General features: G+C 50.4%; 3 protein-coding genes across 3 annotated transcripts; all 3 read right to left on the reverse strand.

Annotated features, from left to right (window-relative positions):
• Window positions 1-645: 645 nt before the first annotated feature.
• LOC103661081 (interferon lambda-3) lies at window positions 646-1621 on the reverse strand. The gene is given in 5 exon segments (XM_040634413.1): window positions 646-783; window positions 872-971; window positions 1016-1122; window positions 1386-1463; window positions 1520-1621. Coding segments are annotated over 5 exon segments (525 nt in total).
• A 14911-nt stretch (window positions 1622-16532) lies between these two features.
• LOC103661082 (interferon lambda-3) lies at window positions 16533-17920 on the reverse strand. Its single transcript, XM_040633041.1, has 5 exons — window positions 17760-17920; window positions 17378-17466; window positions 16988-17123; window positions 16790-16873; window positions 16533-16702 (listed from the first exon to the last, which is right to left on the reverse strand). The coding sequence occupies exons 1-5, from the start codon at window positions 17910-17912 to the stop codon at window positions 16604-16606; spliced, it is 561 nt and encodes a 186-aa protein (XP_040488975.1). The 5' UTR covers window positions 17913-17920; the 3' UTR covers window positions 16533-16603.
• A 3022-nt stretch (window positions 17921-20942) lies between these two features.
• On the reverse strand, window positions 20943-22966 carry LOC103661083 (interferon lambda-4-like). Its single transcript, XM_040633042.1, has 5 exons — window positions 22681-22966; window positions 22160-22231; window positions 21930-22073; window positions 21627-21701; window positions 20943-21466 (listed from the first exon to the last, which is right to left on the reverse strand). The coding sequence occupies exons 1-5, from the start codon at window positions 22846-22848 to the stop codon at window positions 21368-21370; spliced, it is 558 nt and encodes a 185-aa protein (XP_040488976.1). The 5' UTR covers window positions 22849-22966; the 3' UTR covers window positions 20943-21367.
• Window positions 22967-23414: the final 448 nt, after the last annotated feature.

The following is a 23414-nucleotide window of genomic DNA, read 5'->3' on the forward strand; positions in this document are numbered from 1 at the left end:
AATAAGAGCATATAGAGTGGAAAAGAAGAAATAAAACCATTTGTAGATGACACAATTGTCTGCATAGAACAATGTCCATGGTGGAACTTAAATGACATTTTGGCTACAACTCTGACATTTCTCCCCAGAGATTTCCACCCTGACCATAGTCACTCCAGGTTTGGAACCCTAGTGGGTTTAGGGGAATGAACCACAAACACAAATTTGACACATATCCTTAGAAATACTCAGATACAGACCTTAGGCTCATGATAAAGCCATTGTCACACTGATCTGACCCATGTCTTATTACTGGGTATCATGATTGCTTGTGATGTTGAAGTTGCTTGTGATAAAATCCTCCACTACTCATAGCTGAAAGCATCCTTAGTGAGCCCATCATTCCTCATCCATTCTTTCATACTCTCTCTCCCCCTCCCCCTTCCTTTTCTCTCCCCCCCCCAACACACACACACACTCAGGGGGCCACAGTCACTTGTGCAGTTGTGTAGTCCTTTACAGAGTCACCTATAAACAAGGTCAAGGTCAGACAAATTATTTTCACACATTTCAGGGAAAGCACAAGAATAAACATCTGTTGGGGGCTTCATAAGTAGGGATCTGGAGGCAATAATCTAGGGAAGATAGTTGGTGCTTAAATAATATCTAAGGGACCTGCTGCAGGAGGGTCTCAGGGATCAGATACGTGGGTCTACACTGGCAACGCGGGTCCTGGTGAAGGTCCCAGGTGAGGAGGTGGAAGAGGTTGAACATGACAGAGGCTTCCAGGCAGCCGAGGGACTCCTGTGGGAAGGAAGGGCTGGGTCAAGTGGCTGCCTGTCATCTGGGCTCCCTGTTGTTCCCAGAGACTGGTCACTCTCTGGTTACTCACCTTCTTTGAGGCCTCCTGGAGTCAGTGCAACCAGTGCCGGAGGTGACCTCAGGGCCAGGTGCCTGCCGCGGGCTGAGGAGTGTGGTATGTGAAGCAGAGCCTGGGACAGAGGGGTGAGGTACCCTAAGCCCAGAACCCACAAACATGGCCTGGGTGCTCTGAGCTCGGAGTGGGTGTCGTGCAGCCATGGTCTCCAGGACCTTCAGGGTCAAGGCCAGCTCAGCCTCCAAGGCCACGGGGTGCTCCCACAACTGAGGACGGGAGACAGAGACAGGGGAGAGTCGCACATGAGAGAGGACAGGTGGGGAGGACTGAGGAAGGGACAGGCGAAGGTGACAGTAAGGGGACAGGAGAGAGGGCACAGCCAGTGTGCTCAGGGAGGGGAAGCGGCATGTGGTGCTGGTGGGGAGAGCTAGGAGAGAGGGACACGTGAGAAGGAGAAGGTGAGGGGTGGCCTAAGCAGCCAGAGGAGTGGGCCAGGGAAGGGCAGGGCTGGGCCTGACTGTCCCCTCACCTGCAGCTGCTGCAGGTCCCAGGTCCTGGGCAAGAGGCGGGGGTGGCAGCTCCAGGTCTTCAGGGAGAGCGATTCTTCCTGGAGAGCAAGGGCAGAGGTCAGCCCCCAGCAGAAGCAACAAAAGGGACACTCACAAAGGTGTCCTTCTCCTTCTTAAGGCCCCTCACCAGGCTGCATTCCTGGCTCCTAAGCCTCTTTCGCCAAGAGGAAGATATGGCAGCCGTCCTGGGATCCATTGCCCTGGGGCCTCAGTCTCCCCTTCTGGGTCTCAGCTCTGTCCCCAGTGACAATGTCTCTCAATTTCCACCTCCTCCTGGGAGATAATTCTTGCTTCGGCTCCATGTTGCCATGTTTAGCGTGGACAGACGGGTTGTCTGGGCTGACGTAGCAGAGCACGGCCAGGGCTGTCCTGGGAGCCAGGGGAAGCCCCAGGCTGGCGAAGCCAGGGAGCAGGGCGGGGCCAAGTAAGCCAGGTGAGCCTGGGAAAGGGAAACTGACATGGGAAAGTGACTTCCCGAGCGGGGCAATCCTCAGGGCTGGGGAGGCTTCAGCCCCCATGGGGAGGGGTTATTGGTGCCCGGATTGGGGGGGGGCGCTCATCTCTGCAGGCTGCCCAAATGTGGACAGCAGACAATGAGGAGATACCCAGAAAGTATCTCCAGGAAGGAGCTGGAGGCTTCTGCAGGGAGGTCGTTTACAGCAGGGAGATGACACAGGGAGCCACTGTAGAGGGAACAGAGAGTCAGCAAGGCCAAGACAGAAAAGTGAAAGCAAAAGGTAGCCCTCCTTGTCCCTCCTCCATCTGACGCTGATATGAGATGGGAATGAGTGTTTGCTAATGATTTCAGGTGCAGCTGAGGTCTTCAAAGGGCTCAGCTGATTGTGGAGTAAAGGAACTCATTCCTTTATTTCCTCGTTCAGTCAATCAGCCAATCACTGATTCAAGAACGTATTCGTTGATTAGTTCCTACAGGCCAGCACGGTTCTAGGCACGAAGGATCCAGCAGTGAACAAAACACAAACCTCCCTACCCCTCATGGCGCTGACTTTCCAGTGGGAGGGTCAGACAATAACAATATAATAAATGTATATGAAGTCAGCTACTAACAAGTGTTTTGGAGAAAGACTAAGCTGGAGATGGAGCCAGGTATGCAGAGAAGGGGTTGCATGCTGTAAGACAGTTGGGGAAGGTGACATCCGATTGAAGATCTGAAGGAGGGAGTGAGGGAACAGCATTCCAGGTAGTGGGAACCGCCAATGCAAAGTGAACACAATGGAGAAGTTCTCCCACTGGCACCTCCCTGTGCTGGAGGCTTTCCCCAGACAAGAATAATGAATTTCCTTTTTTTTTTTTTTTAAGATTTTATTTATTTGACAGAGAGAGAGAGACAGCCAGCGAGAGAGGGAACACAAGCGGGGGAGTGAGAGAGGAAGAAGCAGGCTCCCAGCAGAGGAGCCTGATGTGGGGCTCGATCCCAGAACGCCGGGATCACGCCCTGAGCCAAAGGCAGACGCTTAACAACGAGCCACCCAGGTGCCCCGAGAATAATGAATTTCCACACTTTCTAGTGGGTACCATGCTTTCTCTCACCACATATCTATTATAATATTATATATATATTTAACTAGTCTCCACACCCAGTGTGGAGCCCCATGCAGAGCTTGAACTCATGACCCTGAGATCAAGACCTGAGCTGAGATCACGAGTCAGACACCAAAATGACTGATTCACCCAGGCACCCCTCTCTCACCTTATAAATGAGCAAGCTGTGGTTCAAAGAGGTAAAGAGCCTTGCCAACTCTGTACAGCAGATGCAAGCCAAGGACTAACACCTTTGCCTGGCACCCAGACCCGAACCCCTCCACCTCCTGCCTCAGAGGTGTTGAGTTTTTGGCCCCACTCTGTCACTTGACTCTGAGATGGAGGTTGGTCTGGGTCACCAAACCCAAGACTCGGTTTCTTGAATCCTCTGTGCCAGGTGTGGCCACATGACTCTAGCTTCCCTAAGTCTAGGGCTTCAAACACGGCAGGTGGTCTGCCTCTCTTCCCCCTTCCGACATCCTAGAACCTGGACATACCTAAGAGCCAGTCCCTGCCGCTGTGCAGATGAGAACAACATCAGAGCATAAGAATTCAGGGTGGGCCTGTGAATTTGGAAGGGCAAGAAAAAAATCTTAATTTTCACTAATCTCTATTTGAAATTTGACATTTCCTTCCAATATTACTTTGTTATGGTCGTTGCAGCAAATCACCACAAGCTTAGTAACTTAAAACAATGGAAACTGTCCATCACCTGATGCGTGGACAAACCGAATGTGGGCTGTGCATGCAACGGAATGTTTATTTGGCTTTTTAAAAAAAGATTTTATTCTATTCTATTCTATTCTATTCTATTCTATTCTATTCTATTCTATTCACTGGGAGGAAGGGGCAGAGGGAGAGAGAGAATTTTCAGCAGTTTCCTCACTGAGCACAGAGCTCAGAGCCCATTGTGGGGCTCAACGTGGGGTTCGGTCTCTTGACCTTGAGATCATGACCTGAGCTGAAGCCAAGAGTCTGGCACTTAACCGATTGAGCCACCCCAGCACTCCTACTATTCAGCTTTTAAAAAGGAAATTCTGACACATGATAAGCTGTAACATGGATGAACCTCGAGGACATGACACCAAGTGAAACAAACCAGTCGCAAAAATAAACATATCCTAGGATTCCAGTTATAGGAGGTCTCTGGGGTTGGTAAATTCATAGAGACAGAAACTAGGGTGGTGGTTGCCAGGGGCTGGGGGAGAGGGAAGGAGAAATTGTTGTTTCATGCATACTGGGTTTCAGTTTTGCAAGATGAAAAAGTTCTGGAGATTGGTTTCACAACAGTGTGAAGATACTTAATACTACTGACCTGTCTACTTACAAATGACCAAGATGATAAATCTGTGTATTCTTCACAATGAAAAAAACATTTTTTAAAGATTTTATTTATTTATTTATTTGACAGAGACAGCCAGCCAGCGAGAGAGAGAACACAAGCAAGGGGAGTGGGAGAGGAAGAAGCAGGCTCCTAGCAGAGGAACCTGATGTGGGGCTCGATCCCAGAGCGCTGGGATCACGCCCTGAGCTGAAGGCAGACGCTTAACGACTGAGCCACCCAGGCGCCCCCACAATGAAAATTTTTAAAAATTACCTAACCGATGGAACGAAATAAAAACACTCCACGAATTTATACTCCTACAGTTCTGTAGGTCAGAAGTCTAAAATCAAGGTGTTGGCAGGTTGGGACAGGTTCCTTCTAGAGACTTCAGAGGAGAATCCGTTTCCTTGCCTTTTTCAGTTTTGAGAGGTCACCTGCCTTCCTTGACTCATGTTTCCTTCCCCACAGCATTCTAGTCTGCTGCTTTCGGCATCATTCCCCCTGCTCTTGACTCTGACCCTCCTGTCTTCCTTTTATAAGGACCCCTGTGATTGCACTGGGTCCACCCGAACAGCTCAGAATAATCTCCCCATCTGAAGACGCTTAACTTAATCACATCTGCAAAGCCTCTTTTACTGTGTAAGGGAATAGAGGCACAGGTTCCAGGGACCAAGAACATCTTTGGGACCCACTATTCAGTCTACCCCACGTCTGTTAACAAATGTAGGCAACAAACCACAACGGTGTCGGCAGAACTTGTGACGTTGTCACTGAAAGATATTTTCAGATATTTTCTTATTATGTTATTTTCCAACAGGCATCTTGAGATATTATTTATGCTCATCTCTACTTTTAAGGTAAAGTAGCTATTAAAGCTGCCACAAGTGACTTTTTATTTAATGCATTAGTGAAGAAGCACATAAATTACTATATCACGGTTTTAAAAAATATTTTGATAACTGCATTATAATAAAAATTGGATTTCTTTGTCCTGTGTATTTTCTTTTATTTTGAGAAGCTTTGCAAGTCTGTCATGAGGTCCAATGCATGAAAATGGGTAAGAATGCCTGCTCTTGGGGATTGTAGAGCAGTAAAAAATGGGTCCCTGAAAGACTGGGTAGAGACATCCTGCCAACTGGACCACTCCCTTGGGGGCTGTGGGGTGGTAGAGCCTTACCCTTCTGTGGAGTTTTTTTTCATCCATTGCTTTGAGGGTCTCTTTGTTACAGCAGCTCAGCCTTTATGCAAACTCTTTTCAGCATGAATTGACTGGTTTGAGTTGCTCTTACTCAAGGAGGCAGATCCGGGATTAGTGGGGCTTGAAGCTCACACCATTTAGGGGCTCCTTTTGAAAAACTGAATGGATGCAGCCACAATGGAAAACAGTGTGGGGGTTCTTAAAAAAAATTAAAAATAGAACTACCGGGGCGCCTGGGTAGTGCAGTCGTTAAAGCGTCTGCCTTCAGCTCAGGGCGTGATCCTGGCGTTCCGGGATCGAGTCCCGCATCGGGCTCCTCCGCTGGGAGCCTGCTTCTTCCTCTCCCACTCCCCCTGCTGTGTTCCCTCTCTCGCTGGCTGTCTCTCTGTCACATAAATAAATAAAAAAAAGTCTTAAAAAAAAATAGAACTACCATATGATCCAGCAATTGCTCATCTGGGTATTTATCCAAAGGAAACGAAAACACTAGCTCAAAAGATCTACGTGCCCCTGTGCTCATTGCAGCGTTATTTACAAAAGCCAAGGCATGGAAGCAGCCCAAGAGTCTATCAGTGGATGAATGGATAAAGAAGGTATAGTATATATAGAACAATGGAATAGTATTCAGCCACAAAAATGAAGGGAGTCTTGCCATTTGTGATAACATGGAGGGACCCTGAGGGCATTATGCTGCATGAAATAAGTCCGAGAAAGACAAACCCCATATGATCTCACTTATAAGTAGAAGCTAAAAGCAAAACAAAACAAAATAAAAACAAAACCAAAAATCAACCCCACAAAAACTAAACAACTCATAGACACGGAGAACAGATTGATGGTCTCCAGAAGCAGGCGGGGGGTTGGGGGTGCCCAAGATGGGTGAAGGAGATCAAAAGTACAAACTTCCAGTTATAAAATAAATAACTACTGGGGACATGATGTACAGTAACTATAGCCAATTGCTAAGAGAATAGATCTTAAAAGTTCTCATCTCAAGAAAGTCTTAAGTATGAATGATGATGAATTGAGGTGATCATTTCATAATGTATCCAAATATCAAATCATTAAATTGTAGACTTGAAATTAATATAATGGTATATGTCAATTTTATCTCAATAAAGAAAAAGGAAACCCAACGGGAAAAGATTCTATTTTGCTTATTTTACAAAAACAGGTGACCAAAAACAGGAGAAGGCCCACCTCCACCCCAGACTGAGAAGGGCCATGCAAGGGTGAGGCCCCGAATCTTAGGCTGCATCGTGGCTATGGTGATGCTCTGTCTTCTTCGGGACCTGCACGCACAGGCCCTGGCTGTTGGGAATACAGCTGCTGATGGCTCTGGGCTACCCCCCTCGTGAAGGAAGTACTGTCAGCTACGAGGAACTGCCTTGCCTCAAAATTCGTCCTCCTCCGAGGGCACTGGCTGTTGGCTGACATAGAGATACCAAAGCCTGGATCCCAGCTGCTATTTGGGACAACTCTGAAGGGCCATTTCAGCTGTGAGCTCTCTGCAGGAAGGGCTAACATCTCTGTGGAACTGCCCTGCAGTCCTTCCTTCCTTATATTCTTTTCAGGTGCACCTCCCAAGAGCCCTCCCCAGTAAGCCTTCTGCCTGAAATTCTGTGTTAGAGTGTTCCAGAAAATCTAACCTAAGGCCACTGGTATCAAAAGTGGTCTTATCAAGCAGACTCAGCGATGGGCTTTTGGAATGGGGACACTTGCCGGTTGGCTGGCAATGAGGACCCCATCCCTAGGAGCAGGTGGAGTGTGGAGACCCCTAGCATGCTTAGCAGTGCAATAGTTAAATTTTTTTACCTGTAATGAGCAAGACGCAATACCCGTGGAAGAGGAAGTGTCCTGGGCCATAATGACAGGCTCAGATGGGGCATCACCAACTCAAGGCAGGACTTGATAGCCAGATTCTGTCTTGGGGGCAGATGAAGTGGAAGACAGACTCAGGAGCTCTTCCTAAGAGTTGTGGAGATTCAGGGAAAGTCCTTCCCCAAAGGGACCCACAACCCGTGGTGTGGCTTTTACCAACATACCAGCTCCAGTTGTTAAATTTTCAGAAATCTTTTTAAGCCTATCGTTAGCAAAACCATTAAGAACATGAAATTACATGAACTTACAAGTTAAAATCTTACCAAAACAGGGGTGTCTGGGTGGCTCAGTTGGTTGGCTAGGTCATGACCCCAGGATCCTGGGATCAAGTCCCACATTAGGTTCCTTGCTCAGCAGGGAGCCTGCTTTTCTCTCTCTCCATCTGCCCCTCCATGGCCCCCCCACTCATGCTCTCTCTCTCTCAAATAATAAATAAATAAATAAATAAATAAATAAAATCTTTAAAATCTGACTAAAAAAAAAAGTAACAAATACCCATAAATCACTTCCTATTTATTTCACCACATTATATCTATGCTCTCAAGGTCATTTATGTTATGAGTTGAATTGTGTCCCTCAAAAAGATTCATGGAAATCCTCACCTCCAGTTCTGAGAACGTGACCTTATTTGGAAATGGGATCATTACAGATGTTATTAGTTAAGATGAGGTTGTTAGGCTTGGCGCTAATCCAATGTGACCGGTGTGCTTCTAAAAAGAGGAAGAAGAGACACCGAGGGGCAGGGCGGCCATGGGAGATCACAGCGGTGCACCGAGGAATGCCAAGGGTTGCTGGGAAACACCCGGCAGCTGGAAAAGATGAGGAAGGAGTCTCCTCTACAGGTTTTCAGATGGAAACCGGCGTGGCCCAGCTGATACCTTGATTTTAGATTTCCAACCTTCAGAACTGTGAGACAACACATTTCTGCTATGTTAAGTCACACAGTTTGTGGGACTTTGTTATGACAGCCCTAGGGAAGTAAAATACTTTGCCTATTATTTCTCCGTAGAAATACTAGATAATGATGTCCTGCTGGACAGCTCTTCCAAACTCTGCTCAGGGATGCCATGTTGGCAGCTTGGTGTCAGCCATGCGGTTGTATTTACATGATAGAAATTGGAAAATGCTACAAATTAGAGCTTTTCTTCTCAGAGAGCCAGTTGTTAAACCATTGCTAATGGCAATTACCTTGGTTAACAGTGCACTGGCTAAAGGTGAAAACTCAGACCTTTTGATAACTGTTGAATACAGGGTCTGGATTAATATCGATGCTGGGGACCCAGAGCGCCATACTGGCCCTTCCATTAGAGTCAGGGGTGCATATGGAGGCAGGTGATAAATGGAGTCCTGACCCAGGTCTCCTTCCCAGAGCTGTTCTAATGGGGAAAGGCCAAATGGAATCCTCTAAAACTGGCACCTTCCCATTATGGTCATCATAGTTTTTAAAAAAATCATCACATCCCCCAGGGTATGGGAGAGATCTATGCCATCCTCAAAGACATGAAAAATGCAAGAGTGGTTGGTCCCCATCATACCCTCATTTAGTTTACTTGCCTGACCCCTTCAAAAACTATCTGGATCGTGGAGGATGAGAGTGGATGTGCAAATTTAATCAAATAGTAGCCCAAATTGCAGCTGCTCTGCTAGACAGGATATCTTTGCCAGAGAGAATGAACACAGCCTCACTCTGTGATATGAGGCCGTTGCCCTGGCAAGTGCGATCCCTCTGCCCCTACAGAGAGGAGGATCAGAGGCGGGTCGCATTTACTCAGGATTGTCAAGATGCACATTTAATCTGGCCCCAGGGATATGTTAGCCATCCTTCCCTCTGCCATAACATTAACTGCAATGACCTGGGCCATCTGGACACAGAACACCATGTTGGCTCACTCTTCAACACCAACATGCTAATCAGATTCTAAGAGGAAGAAGTGGCAAGTACATTGGAAGATATCCTCCCAAGAGTGGAGGAGAAACCCTTCAAAGTTGCAGGCACCTGCTACATGAGTCAAGTCTCAAGGGGTCCAGTGGCCTGGGGTATGTCAGGACACCCCCTTCAAAAGAAACTATTGCAACTCACACCTCTCTTTGCTAAGAAAAAGGCACAAAACGGGTTAGGCACGTTTGGGCTCAGCAGATAGCATATGGGAATAATGGTCCAAGCCACAAACATGGAACAGAGTCGGCTTTGAGTGGGGTACAGAACAGAATAGCCCTCTGCAGCAGGTCCAGGCTGTGGTGTGAGCCCCTCTGTCACTTGAAGCATGTGACCCAACAGACCCTTTGGAACTTGAGGGATCTGCGGTAAGAAAAGACCTCTAGCGGCATTGACACAAACCTCAATGGGAGAATCACAATGGGAGCCCACTAGGGTTCTGGAACAAGGTCAGGGCATCTACAACGAAGTACACTCCATTCATAAAGCAGTGCCTGGCATGCTGCTGGGTCACAGCTGACAGGAAATGCGGGGCCTTGGGACATTAAGTGACCAATTATGAGCTGCTTGACCCACCAGATCGTAAGGCTGGGTGATCCAAGCAGCCGTTTGTTGTAAGACAGAAGTGGTAACATCTAAGATCGGGCACAAGCAGGGCTGGAGTACCAGTCTGCTTCATGAACAAGTGGGCCAAGCCTCCAGGTCACCTGTCACTGTGGCATCGCTGCCTATTCCTCTGTTCCCATGTATGGCTGCAGAGGCTGAGCTTGGGCCATGAATGTGTTGGCTCAGTATGCAGGTGCAAGAAGAAAACAGAGGGCACCTGGGTGGCTCAGTCAGTTAGGCATCTGCCTTTGGCTCGGGTCATGATCCCAGGGTCCTAGGATAAGGCTCCCTGCTCAGTGGGGAGTCTGCTTCTCCCTCTGCCTGCCCCTCCCCCTGCTTCTTCTCTCTCTCTCACTCACTCTCTCTCTCAAATAAATAAATAAAATCTAAGGGGAAAAAAGGAGGAGGAGGAGGAGGAGAAGAGGAGGAGGAGGAGGAGGAAGAGGAGGAAGAAGAAGAAGAAGAAGAAGAAGAAGAAGAAGAAGAAGAAGAAGAAGAAGAAGAAGAAGAAGAAGAAGAAGAGGGAGAGGGAGAAGGAGAAGAAGAAGAAGAAGAAGAAGAAGAAGAAGAAGAAGAAGAAGAAGAAGAAGAAGAGGAAGGAGAAGGAGAAGAAGAAGAAGAAAGAAGAAGAGGAAGAGGAAGAAGAAGAAGAAGAAGAAGAAGAAGAAGAAGAAGAAGAAGAAGAAGAAGAAGAAGAAGAAGAAGAAGAAGAAGAAGAAGAAGAAGAAGAAGAAGAAGAAGAAGAAGAAGAAGAAGAAGAAGAAGAAGAAGGAAGAAGAAGAAGAAGAAGAAGAAGAAGGAGAAGGAGAAGGAGAAGGAGAAGGAGAAGGAGAAGGAGGAGGAGAAGAAGAAAATGGACTTTCATTCCACTATAGCCCATTCAAGGGTGACCCTGAAAGGCAGCAGTGACAGGAAATCTAATCAGTAGGCAGAGCTCCAGGTGGTAAAGCTGATCATCCACTGTGTGGGAAGAGAAGTAGCCCAAGGTGACTATACACGAACTTATAAGCACTAACAAACGGCCTTGATGCTTGCTCAGCAGCTTGAAATTAGCCTGAAAAAGATGAGGTGATCCCAGATGGGGCCATTTGGGTTATAGGTTTATGGGTAGACATATGAGAGTGGACACACAGTATAGTTTGTTTTTGCATGTCAATGCCACCAGAGAGCATCTACTACAGAAGTGACACTAATCAACCAAGGAGCATGATGACTTGGCCAGTTGACATCAGCAGCCTTGGTCATCAGCCTCCCCAGCTCTGCTACCATGAGCACGCGAATGAAACAGCCACAGCGGCAAGATGAAAGCCATGGACAGGGCCCAGAAGCATGAGCTCCCGTTCATCAAAACTGATCTGGATGATGCCACTGCCGAATGTCAAGCCTGCTAGCCAGAAGCACCACTCACTAAGAAGAGTGGTGCGTGCCACTTGGTGGCACTTGGTGGCAAGTTGACTACACTGGACCTCTTCACCCTGGATGGGGCAATGATTCATCTTGAAAGGGTTTGCCTCTTCTGACCTCAAGGCCTCAGCAAGAACTACCATCTGAGGGATTTCAGAACTCAGATCCACCAACACGGGATCCTGCATATCAGCCCACGGATCAAAGGACTTCATAACAAAGGAAGTACAGACTCTACAAAGTATGCAGTATACACCTTAAATCAACCATCACCAGATGGCGTTGGGTCCCCAGTGGGCAGAAAAATGAGTCTGGGAGTCAAGGAGTGAATCACAAAATAACATTGCTTACCATCATTTCCACTGACCTGCCTTAGAAAGTGGTGATTCCTACCAGAAAATTTACGCTCTGCAAGTTGAGAGGCCCTGGTTCCCGGGGAGGGGACCTTTCCACCTGGAACATACCAAGAATCCCACTGAACCTTAAGTTCTGCTTGACACCCAGTCACTGTTCTTCTACCAAGAGACCAATGAACAAGGAGAGGGCGCAACATAAAAAAATAAATAAATAAAGAGTATGGACTCCGTCAAGAATAATTTGTTTCAAATGCTAACTTATTAGCTGTGTAACATGGAGTGGGCGATTTACCTCTCTGTTCTTCACCTTTCCGGACTTAAAAATGTATGCTGGTAATAGTACCTATGACAGGGTGCCTGGGTGGCTCAGTTGGTTAAGCTTCTGCCATGGGCCCAGGCATGGACCCTGGGCAGACACTCACATTCAATCTCACAGCATCATACACACTTAAATTATTGTGTGGAGGAAATAGCTCGGGATTGTGTTTATTGTGGTCAAATTGTATTTCCCAGCAATATCTATATCCCACACCCTCTGCTGCAATGTGACACTACTACCCCACCATCAAGAGTGAGTTTTTCTTCCACCACCCCCCTCAAATCTGGACAGGGCCTGAGACAGCTGGGACCAACAGAATCTAGTGTCATTTCTGGACATAGCCCTTAACTAGCCTTCAGCTTTCATTTCCTGCCCCTTAAACACTGCTTGGAGGGTAGCCAGCTCCCTTGTAAGAAGTTCAACTGCTCAGGACTGCAGTGCTGGGAGAAATCAGAGTCACGTGGAGAAGCCACTTGCAGATGCTCTGGTCAACCCTCCTAGCTGACCTCACAGTCAGCCATATGAGTGAGCCAGCCATGGCATCCAACTCAGTCAAACCTTCGGATCAGTCAAATCCCAGCTGACATATGTCTGCACCACAGAGAGACCCCAAGTGCAATCATTCCCCTGAGGGGGAACCAGAGAGGTAGAAGAGTGGGACAGGGACAGGTGAGAGGGTACTGACTACCTTCTTCACAGACAATAATTAGCAACTCTAGACAAAATGATTTTTTAAAAACAACTATTTAAGGGTGCCTGGGTGGTGCTGTCAGTTAAGTATCCAACTCTTGGCTTCGGCTCAGGTCATGACCTCAGGGTCACAAGATCGAGCCCTGCGTCAGCCTCTGTGCTCAGCATGGAGTCTGCTTGGGACTCTCTCTCCTTCTCCCGCTCCCTCTCACTCTCCCTCTCTCTCTCTCAAGTAAATAGACCTTTTTTAAAAAATAAAAATATATTAAAGATTTTAAAAAATAATGATTTAGGGGCACCTGGGTGGCTTAGTCGGTTAGGTGTCTGACTTGATTTCGGCTGGGGTCAATCTCAGGGTCGTGAGATTGAGCCCCATGTTGGGCTCTGCACTGGGCGTGGAGCCTGATTAGGATTCTCTCTCTCCCTCTGCCACTCCCCCACCAAAATGAAATTAAAAAAATTTTTTTTTAATTAAAAACAACTATTTGGAGGCACTGGAGCGAAACCAGAAGCAGGCAGAAACTGGAGAGGAGTCAACCTTTACATGCACTGTGTGAGATCTAAGTTCATAGGGCTTTTCCCCTGGGGATGCATCTCTGTCCATGTGGCAAGGGACAGCTAGAACTCAAGCAGAAAGGGGCGCCTGGGTGGCACAGCGGTTAAGCGCCTGCCTTCGGCTCAGGGCGTGATCCCGGCGATCTGGGATCGAGCCCCACATCAGGCTCTTCTGCTATGAGCCTGCTTCTTCCTCTCCCACTCCCCCTGCTTGTGTTCCCTCTCTCGCTGGCTGTCTCTATCTCTGTCAAATAAATAAAATCTTTAAAAAAAAAAAAAAAGAACTCAAGCAGAAAGCCATAGTCATTGACCTGAGGTGTCAGACACCAGAGTCTGGAGCTTCCAGAGCAGTTAGAAAGTGAGAAAAGAAATCCCAATATGGAGGGAGCTCCAGAAAGAAAGGACCTAAGTCTGTATATAACTTACTCTGAATCTTTAATGTGCTGAAAGAAAAAAAGGCCATCAACACAGAATTCTATAGCCACTGAAAATATCCTGGAAAATTTAGGGCAAAATAAGATGACTATTCTCATCCCTGTCATTCAGCAGGAAAGGAAAAAGGAGAAGAGACAGGCATTGTCATTTTCTGACTCATAAGGTGCTCATATCACTTTCACTTACATGCATTGGGCAATACCAGCTGCCTCAGGTGCAGGGGAGGCTGGGAAATATTGTCTTTGGTAGAGCACTCTTGAATCCACTTAAAACTCAGGGGTTCTCCAAGTAAAGGAAGAAAAAGAGAATAAATATAGATACAGCTAGCTAGAATCTTTGCCACTTCTACTTTTTGGCTAGTTAAGTGATTGTGTGATGGGTGAATCTGTGGCAGCCATTTTACAATCATTAGGGGAGACAGTACTGATATACTGAGGAGGGAGGAGTAGCCAGGTAGAAAGAGCCTAGAACCACTATGACATCATGCCCTCAAAACCAGCACTGTTTAATGCAAGTGTTACATGAGCCACATATGTAATTTTAAATTTTTTAGTAGCCATATTTAAAAAATAAAAAGAAATATATGAAATAATATATGAACAATAAATATGTGAAATATATGAAATGACAAAGAATATATCTAAAATATACTTTCAACAGAAAATCAATAGAAAAATTATTACTGGGATTTTAGCCTTTTACACTAAACAAAAATTCTGTACATACATTCATCTATTCCCTAGCTTTGCTCTCAAAGGAGTAGAAACAGTAGTATTCCTGTAGCAATCAGCCCACCTAGCACCCAGATCCTGGTCCCTAAATATTGTTCTCCACTGAAAGTAACCAAATCTTCTTGGAGAAATGGCTCTTTACAGAACTGAGGCAGGGCAAAATTCACGAAAAATCTTATTCCAGGGGAGCCTGGATGGCTCAGTCGGTTAGGCATCTGACTCTTGATTTCAGCTCAGGTCATGAGATTGAGCCCTGTGTTGGGTTCTGCACTCAGCAAGGAGTCTGCTTCTCTCCCTCTCTCTCTGCACCCCACTCTAAAATAAATAAATCTTTTTTAAAAAATCTTATTCCAGAAAGCAAGGTGGTGCTCTGAGAATGATGGGGACACACAAAAGGACATAGGTGCCCTCTCGAAAGTGTTCCCATTGACCTGATCTGGGACAAGTGGAACGTCGAAATAAATGAGAATAAGGAATTACGACCCACTGAATAAAATAAGAAGCTGTGAGTCCATGCTGATAGAAATCGATCGGTAACTACATAAATGAGGGAGAAAACAGTAGAATGCCAGCTAATAAATATAGAAAGAGAATCACTGGTTGGTAACTGTCTTGACAGTAACAGCCGGACCAGCAGGACAAACACCGTCAATGCATGCTAATACGAACAGGTTGGAGTTTAAGAAGAAATATGCATTTACCTAGTCTCCAAGTCTGCCCCCTATACTCACTTCTTACAAAGAGGAAATAGTCACTTTACAGTGGAGAAACCTGGCCAGCACCATCTGGAAAAAAATTAAAAAAAAAAACAAAACCCTCGGGGCCCCTGGGTGGCTCAGTCATGAAGCATCTGCCTTTGGCTCAGGTCATCATTCCAGGGTCCTGGGATCCAGCCCCGCATCGGGCTCCCTGCTCAGCGGGAAGCCTGCTTCTCCCTCTCCCACTCCCCCTGCTCGTGTTCCCTCTCTCGCTGGCTGTCTCTGTCAATTTTTTGATTTTATAAATAAAATTTATAATTTAAGATTTTATAAATCTTAAGCTTTTATAAATAAAATCTTTAAAAAATTTTTTTAAATAATAAAAATCCCTCAATTTCTGCAGTATAGTTTATACTTCGAGCCCAGCTCAGCTCACACTAGCTACATTTCGAGAGCTTCGCTAGCGATGTGCAGCCCGTGGACCATACGGAACCCTGCTGTTCAGGACTTCTCATCGAGGACGATGACACATGTTTTTACGAAGGCATTTTAGTTAATATAACTTCATTTATAACAGAACGCATCGAAGTGCTCCACTACCATGCCCCGAGAGAGAACACTCATGCGCACAATCACGCGTCTACCGCGGTGGGCGGCATAATGTCCCCCCCAAAGATGCCCGCCCCAACCCCTGGACTCTGTGACTACTTACATTACATGGCAAAGGGATTTTGTGGATGTGATCAGGGTTGATGGACTTGAAAATTCAGAAATTACCCTGGATTATCCTCGTGGGCCCAATCTAAACACTGAGTCCGGAAGAGCAGAGAACTTTCTTGGGCTGGAGGTAGAGAGGAATGTGGCAGAAGGGGGAAATCAGAGGGCTTGCAAGCATGAGAAGGACTTTCCAGGCTGTTGCTGGCTCTGCGATGTAGGGTCGCATGTGCCAAGACCAGAAAGACGACACCAAGAGCTAAGGAGGGACGCTCACATCTCAAGGGAAGGGGGACCTCCGTCTTACAACTGCAAGGAACCAATTCTGCCGACACCTTGAACTAGCTTGGAAATAGGTTCTCCCCAGAGCCCCCACATAAGAATCCCGCCAGCGGCACTTTGTTCAGCCTTGTGAGACCCACAGCAGAGAAACTCCCGAGCCCACCTGGATTTCTGACCTGCAGAGCTATGAGATCTGCCTTACTTGGACATGCTAAGTTTGTGATAATTGGTTATGGCCCCCAAAAAACCCAAAAAACAAAAATACCACAAAACACACAAAAACCTAAAAACTTAGTCCACACAAACACACAGTCCCACACCACAAGAAATTGTTTCCTCATTTTTTTATTTGTACAATTTTTATACAAAGTAGAAAAATAAAGTTTGAGAATCCATGCACATAAATATATAAATAATGATTTGTCGGCAAAACATGAAGAAAAGTGGTTGAAGCATAAATAGTGCCATAAATAGATGCCAGGATGGGGTGCAGGTGGGTCTCAGGGGTCACACGCACAGGTCTCCACTGGCCACACACTTCAGGTCCCGGGTGAGGAGACGGAAGAGGTTGAACATGACAGAGGCTTCCAGGCAGCTGAGGGACTCCTGTGGGGAGGAAGGGCTGGGTCAGTGGCTGCCTATCATCTGGGCTCCCCATTGTCCCCAGACACTGGCCACTCCCTGGTCACCCACCTTCTTTGGAGCCTCGTGCAGCCGGTGCAGCCAGTGCTGGAGGCGGCCTCGGGGCCGGGGGCCTGTTGGGGGCTGAGCCTCGACCTGTGGGCAGAGGCCGGTGGAGTGTGAGGCATGGCCCGGGGCGGAGGGGGACGTTCAGGTGGTCAGAGAGCAGACAGGGCCCGGGTGCCCCCCCAGCCCCCACCGAGCACTCACACAGGCCTGGAGCTCGGAGTGGATGTGGCGCAGCGTGTGAAGGGGCTGGTCCAGGATGTCCCCCAGGGACGAATCAGCCATGGTCTCCAGGACCTTCAGGGTCAAGGCCACCTCGGCCTCCAAGGCCATTGGGGCGCTCCCACACCTGAGGACCAGAGACAGAGACAGGGGAGAGTCACACATGAGAGAGGACAGGTGGGGAGGACTGAGGAAGGGACAGGCGAAGGTGACGGGACAGGTGTGAGAGCACGCCAGTGTGCTCAGGGAGAGGAAGCGGTGTGTGATGCTGGTGGGGAGAGCGAGGAGAGAGGGACACGTGAGAAGGAGAAGGTGAGGGGTGGCCTAAGCAGCCAGAGGAGTGGGCCAGGGAAGGGCAGGGCTGGGCCTGACTGTCCCCTCACCTGCAGCTGCTGCAGGTCCCAGGTCCTGGGGAAGAGGCGGGGGCGGCAGTTCCAGGCCTTCAGGGAGAGCGACTCTTCCTGGAGAGTAAAGGCAGAGGTCAGCCCCCAGCAGGTGGGACAGAAGGGAGAACACTCCAGTAGGACCGATTGATGCTAACAGCAGGAGGAGCCGAGGTTAACTTGCAAAACGGAAGTAGGGGCATCTCCACCCCAGGAGGAAGGAGGACGGGAGTCTGTCCAGTGCGGGACTGGGGGAGGTTAGCCCGGCGAGGGAAGGGTGCAGGTCCCCCTCTGGGGGAGGGCAGCATGGTAAGCCAGAGAGGCGGGGCGGGAGGTTAGCCCACAGCAGGCGGGGCAGCGGGGAGACTCACAAAGATGTCCTTGGCCTTCTTGAAGGCCTGCAGCTCTTGTGGGGACAGAGACTGGAACTGGGCCAAGTGGCAGCCCCTTGCATCTGGGAGGACCCCGAGGGGCTTGGGGCCAGGAACTGCTCCTGCCCCGGTCAGCACCATAGTCACCAGCATGCAGCCCACAGCTGTATCTGTGATACGGAAGGACAGAAAGGTGAGGGGTTAGAGAGCATCAGGCGCTGAGGGGGAGGGGAGGGTCACGGACCATGATAGGGGGGCTCACCCAGCTTCATTCCTGGACCCTGGTCTCCTTCCGCAGAGAGGGGAATCCGGATGTTCCCTTTGAGGCTGTTGCCTGGGGTCCTCACTCAGTCTCGCCAGGCGTCCCCGACTTCAGTGTCCTCCTCTGGGTCCCAGGAGAAGGCTCTGTCTGCGTCTCTGAACATCCAACTCCGTCTGAGATGTGATTCCCGCCTGAGCCCCGTGGTGCAGCTTTTAACCTGGGTAGATGGGCAAGTCCAGCTGATGTAGGAAAAGTGAAAACAGCCGGATGTTGCCATCCACCACCAGGGGAGGCCCCAGGCTGGGGAGGCCCCAGGCTGGGGAAGCCCGGAGGCCGCTGAGCCATGGGAGCGGGAGCGAAAGAGAAACTGGACTCTGATTCAGTGTTCACCTGCGTGAAGGTGAGTTCTGAAGATGAAGCGTCAGGGCTGGGGCAGCTTCGGGCCTGCCAGGAGGGGTCACGGTGCCCGGAAGGGGCTAGATTCAGGCCTGGGGTGGGAGGCCACAGAGGGACTCGCCTTTCTACAGGATGCCCTCATGCAGGGAGGGGAGGGGGAAAGGCACCCTTAGGGGCTGGTGCCACAAAGAACTTGGAAATTCCAGAGGGAGGCTGTGTAGGGCAGTGGGGAAAGCTGCTGGGTGCGGGAAGAGAGAGAAAGGGAAAACACCCGAGAATTAAGAGAGGACACCGGCTCTTTCCCCACCTGTCCCCACCTGCCATTGGCAGAGAGAGAATCGGGGAGGAGGAGAGCCTCCACGACCATCTTTCCTTGTTGAGGCACGGAAGGGCCCAGGAGTATGACGCTTTGCTAAGGAATTGGGGAGTGGCCAAGAACTGGAAGGGAACCAGTTCAGTTGTGACAAATGCCTTCATTTATGCGCAGACTACATTATGCACTGAGTACCTGCCCAAAATGCCAGGAATTGAGCATAGAATAGAAAGAAACAAACATAAAACGATCCTTCACAGAGCTCATTACTAGAGAGGAGTAACAGACACTGTCCGGGGCGGGGGCTGGGGGTAGGGGGCTCATGGTACGTATTATGTCAGGAAACAGAAAACGGGGGAAAATAATGCCGAGATGAGAGCAGAGAGCAGAAGGGACTTTGTATTCATGAGGTGGACTGAGAAAATGATGTTTGAGCAAAATCCTAAAGGAAGTGAGGGAGAGAGCTCTGCGAAGATCTGAGGGAGAAGCCTTCTGGGTAAAGGCAACAGTGGGTGCAAAAGGAAAACAGAGACACCCCCCCCCTTTGGTTGTGCACTTGTGTGTCTCACCTGGTCACGGAGGTTTTGCCACAATGTAGGATTGAATATCCATGTTAACACCAAGCACATATTGTGCTTTGCCTACGTTGTAAATCTGTAGTAATCTACAGGGACTCAGAAAGGTTAAGAGACCTGCCCAAGGTCACACAGCAAGTAAGTCAAGGCAGGATTTTAATGAATTTTGTCTGACACCTAGACAGTATCCACTGCAGTTTCTGGCCTTTGTGTTGCTAGATCTTCTGGACCTGGAGGTGATGAATTTTTGGAGAGAAGGTGTTGAGTCCTTTTTGACACTTGGCCCCCACCTTAACCCCTTCTTTCTCTCATTCATAATTCCAGAGACAGGGTGAACAGAGGTCCTCAGTTGGGAAAATCTTTGAGCTCTGACATATAAAAATGTTTCAAAACCAAGAGCAGGGATGTACCCAACTCACCTACCAGTATACTGGTCACTTCCTGTCATTGCAGGGGCCTTAATTCAGGGGAGAAGACATTGCATCAACAGTGAATTCTGAAAACTGACAGCTTATCTTAGGGGCGCCTGGGTGGCGCAGTCGTTAAAGCGTCTGCCTTCGGCTCAGGGCGTGATCCTGGCGTACCGGGATCGAGTCCCACATCGGGCTCCTCCGCTGTGAGCCTGCTTCTTCCTCTCCCACTCCCCCTGCTGTGTTCCCTCTCTCGCGGGCTGTCTCTCTGTCACATAAATGAAAACTGACAGCTTATCTCAAAATTCCTAAGCTTCATACTTGTTTTTCTTACAAAGGCAGTTCGGTGGGGGTGGTTAAGAGCACTTCCAGGGGCGCCTGGGTGGCTCAGTCCTTAAGCGTCTGCCTTCAGCTCAGGGCGTGATCCCGGCGTTCTGGGATCAAGCCCCACATCAGGCTCCTCCATTGGAAGCCTGCTTCTTCCTCTCCCACTCCCCCTGCTTGTGCTCCCTCTCTCACTGGTTGTCTCTCTCTCTCTGTCAAATAAATAAATAAAATCTTAAAAAAAAAAAAAAAAGGCCCTTCCAGACCCTGGAACTAAAGGGTCTGAGGTTCAGACCTTGCTCTGACCCTCAGTAGCTGTATGACCTTGAGAATGAATGAGGCATGTAGTTAGCAACAAAGATCGGCAGCCCATAGATCTGGACAAGTTAAAAAAGTACAATTGTTTGTGTACTTATGTATGTGTGGTTATTTAATGGAGACCACTTATTAAGACCTCACTACGACCTCACCTGGAAGCTTTATAAACACTATTTCAATGTGCATTACTCACTTGCAAGGACAGTATAATAATGTCATTGTATAGATGAGAAAACCAAGGCTCAGAGAGAAGGAATTTGCCGAGTTACTCCATGGCAAGGTCAGAAATGATATTCCAGTCACCTGATTTCCCTGGCCTAGCATTTTTTACTGAACAGTGCACCCCAAAATGGTCACAGGGGAAACGACCAACGCAAATGCAATAATATTTAATAGCTGGCAATAAATTAACACCAGCAGATAGAATAGCAGATAAACACGGGAATTTTGCAAATACAAAACACCCGTAAGTATCAGAATCCAAAAAACTACAATAACTTAAGAACTTTAAAACCTTTCACTACCAAACCCCTCAGGGAATGCATGGGGCCTCCCCACTGGGGAGATTCAAGAGTCACAGATTTATACAGTCTCAAAGTGGCAGTTGAAGATTCAAATCGGGAGTGGGACCTGTCCTGGGAGAGGGCCTCTGGGGTTCTGGTGACCACAGAAGTAGAAACCGGTCCATGGTACGTGGGGGTCAGCGACCAAGGCAGACTCCAGACTCAAGTCTCTTCCATCCACACCATGCGCCTGTTAGATCATAGGGCAACGCGTCCCACGTAAATATCGCTGCATCCCGAGGAACTCGGTCTGGTCTTGGGGAAAGTACCAGCACCTCTGGCCCTCAGTGCAGGTGGGTCGAGGTCCGGCCAAAGTAGGCTAAGAGGTCTCCGGAGCCTCAGCGCCCACGGGCTGAGACACTCGCCTGCTCCGATGGGCCAGCAGAGGGCAGTCCCCCAGGCGCCCTCCTGCAGAGCTTCGGGTCCCAGGCGGAGCCGCGGCGGGGATCAGAGACAAGGCCCCGAGCTCGCCACCAGCTTCAGGTCCCACGTGAGCAGGCGCAGGAGGCTGAAGATGACGCTGGCTTCGTGGCACCGAGGCGAGTCCTGGAACCCGGGAAGGAGGCGGAGCCGGGCTGAGCCAGGAATTCCCTTCGGGACAAAGTCCCCTCCAGACGCTCACCGCTCAGAGTCTCAGCTCCCATCCCGTCTCAACCTCACACGGTCCTCCCTGCAGTCTAACCGCCCCACCGCCTGCGCCACTCACAGCTCTCCGTGTTTGGGAACGCCTCCTCGGTGGCCGCAGGGACTTCCTCCAGGAGCCCGGCCGGACCAGCTCGAGCTGCAGGGGCAACACGAGGGACATGGAGACGGCGAAGAACCCAGTGTCCCGGGGACTCTGCCCGTGACCCTCCTAGCCTCGGACCAAAGCGCGGATTGGGGGACACCGAGACCGCGCGAATCGTGGCTGCGGAACAGACTGGCCAAGCCGGTAGGCCTGGGCTGGAGGCCCGGGGGCGCAGAGCGAGCTGGGAGGGCCCGAGGGGCGGGGGGCGCGGGCGGCACTCACGCAGGCCCCCACGTCCCGCCGCGCCGCCGCCAGCAGCTCCAGGGTCGGGCCGGTGCCGGGGAACCGCTCGGGGCTCGGCAGGCGGCTCAGCACCGCCTGGGCGTCCGCCAGGCTCCGGACCACGAAGCGGAGGCGCGCACACGACTGCGGGGAGCGAGCGGGAGTTAGAGAGGCCGCACCCGGGGTCCGCGCCGCCGCCCCACCGTCCCCCGACGGCTCGCCCGCCTCACCCAGGGTCGCGGAGGATCCTTCCTTGGGCGGAGGGAGCAGTTGCGCAGCCTCCAGCTCAGCGTCTCCTCCTCCTGCGGGACAAAGGCCGGGGTGAGGCTGGGCCACCTCGCCAGGCCCCCGAAGTGCTGCGACGGCGGGGATTCCTGCTCGTGGAACGCGCCTGGCCAGGACGGTTGTGCAGATTGTGCACGGAACCCCGCAGCTCTCCGAAGGCGCGAAAGCGCGCTGAAGGCACCGCGCAGTCGCCTTGCCCCCGCCAGCCGGTTGCCCCGACGTGGAGCCGAGCCCGCCTGCAGGGGGCGCCTTTGGAGTACGGGCACAGCGGCGGTACCTGCTCTGACCCCCTCTCCTCCCCGCCCCGGCCTCCCGCAAGATCTGGCGCTCAGAATTCTGCCCCAAGATCCGAGCCGCCCTGCTGGGCGCTAGGGTTCAAGGGCCGTCGCAGACAGCGACCAGCGGCTGGGACCCGGCGCGCCGTCGGGCTCGGGGGACGGGATGGGGAGATCGGGGCATCACTCACGTAGCGGTCCCTCAGCGCCTTGACGGCCGCCAGCGCCTTGGGGTCCAGCGAGCGGTAGTGTGACAGGTGGCAGCTCCGGGGCGTCGCCACGCCAGGGTCCACCGCCTCGCCCGCCGTCACCAAGACCCACAGCGCCACCGCCACCGCGGCTGCTCCCGTCAGCCCCATCTCTGCTCGTGCAGCAGGAGCGGGACGGCAGGCAAGGGGCCCAAACCCAGCCTCTGCTGGGCCTCTCACAGGGACTGACGCTCCGAGCGCGGGCGCTGGGCACACGCGGTGGCGGTGGCAGTGGCGGGAGAGAGGAGGAGCCGGAGACCCCCTCTTGCCGTCGGCCTCTCTGCACTCCCTGCTCCGCTGCGGAGTGCCGTCGGTGCCTCCCTGGTGCGGCAGCGGGACCTGCCTCCCACTGGCCCCGCGATGGTGCCCACCTTCGACCGCGGTGCCCGCGCCCTCCATGCCGGCTTTATGTGTGCGGCGGAGACTCCGTGAGCAACGCGGCTTTCCCTCGGGATCCCGCCAAGCTTTCCGAACGTCAGCGCTGGCCGTGGGCCAAGTGGCAGACTGTACCCGCGCGCGGGACCGTGCCAGTCATGACGCTGCCCCAAAGTCAGCCACCAGTTCTGGTGTCTGTCCCACTCTGTATCCTCTCTTCTTGTCATCAATCTAGGAGTCCTTATCTCTGTTCTATGTATAATATAGAACTGCACACAGTGGCTGTATAATAAGCAGCCATT

Source organism: Ursus maritimus, unplaced genomic scaffold (assembly GCF_017311325.1).
Source record: "Ursus maritimus isolate PB19 unplaced genomic scaffold, ASM1731132v1 scaffold_19, whole genome shotgun sequence".
NCBI lineage: Eukaryota > Metazoa > Chordata > Mammalia > Carnivora > Ursidae > Ursus > Ursus maritimus.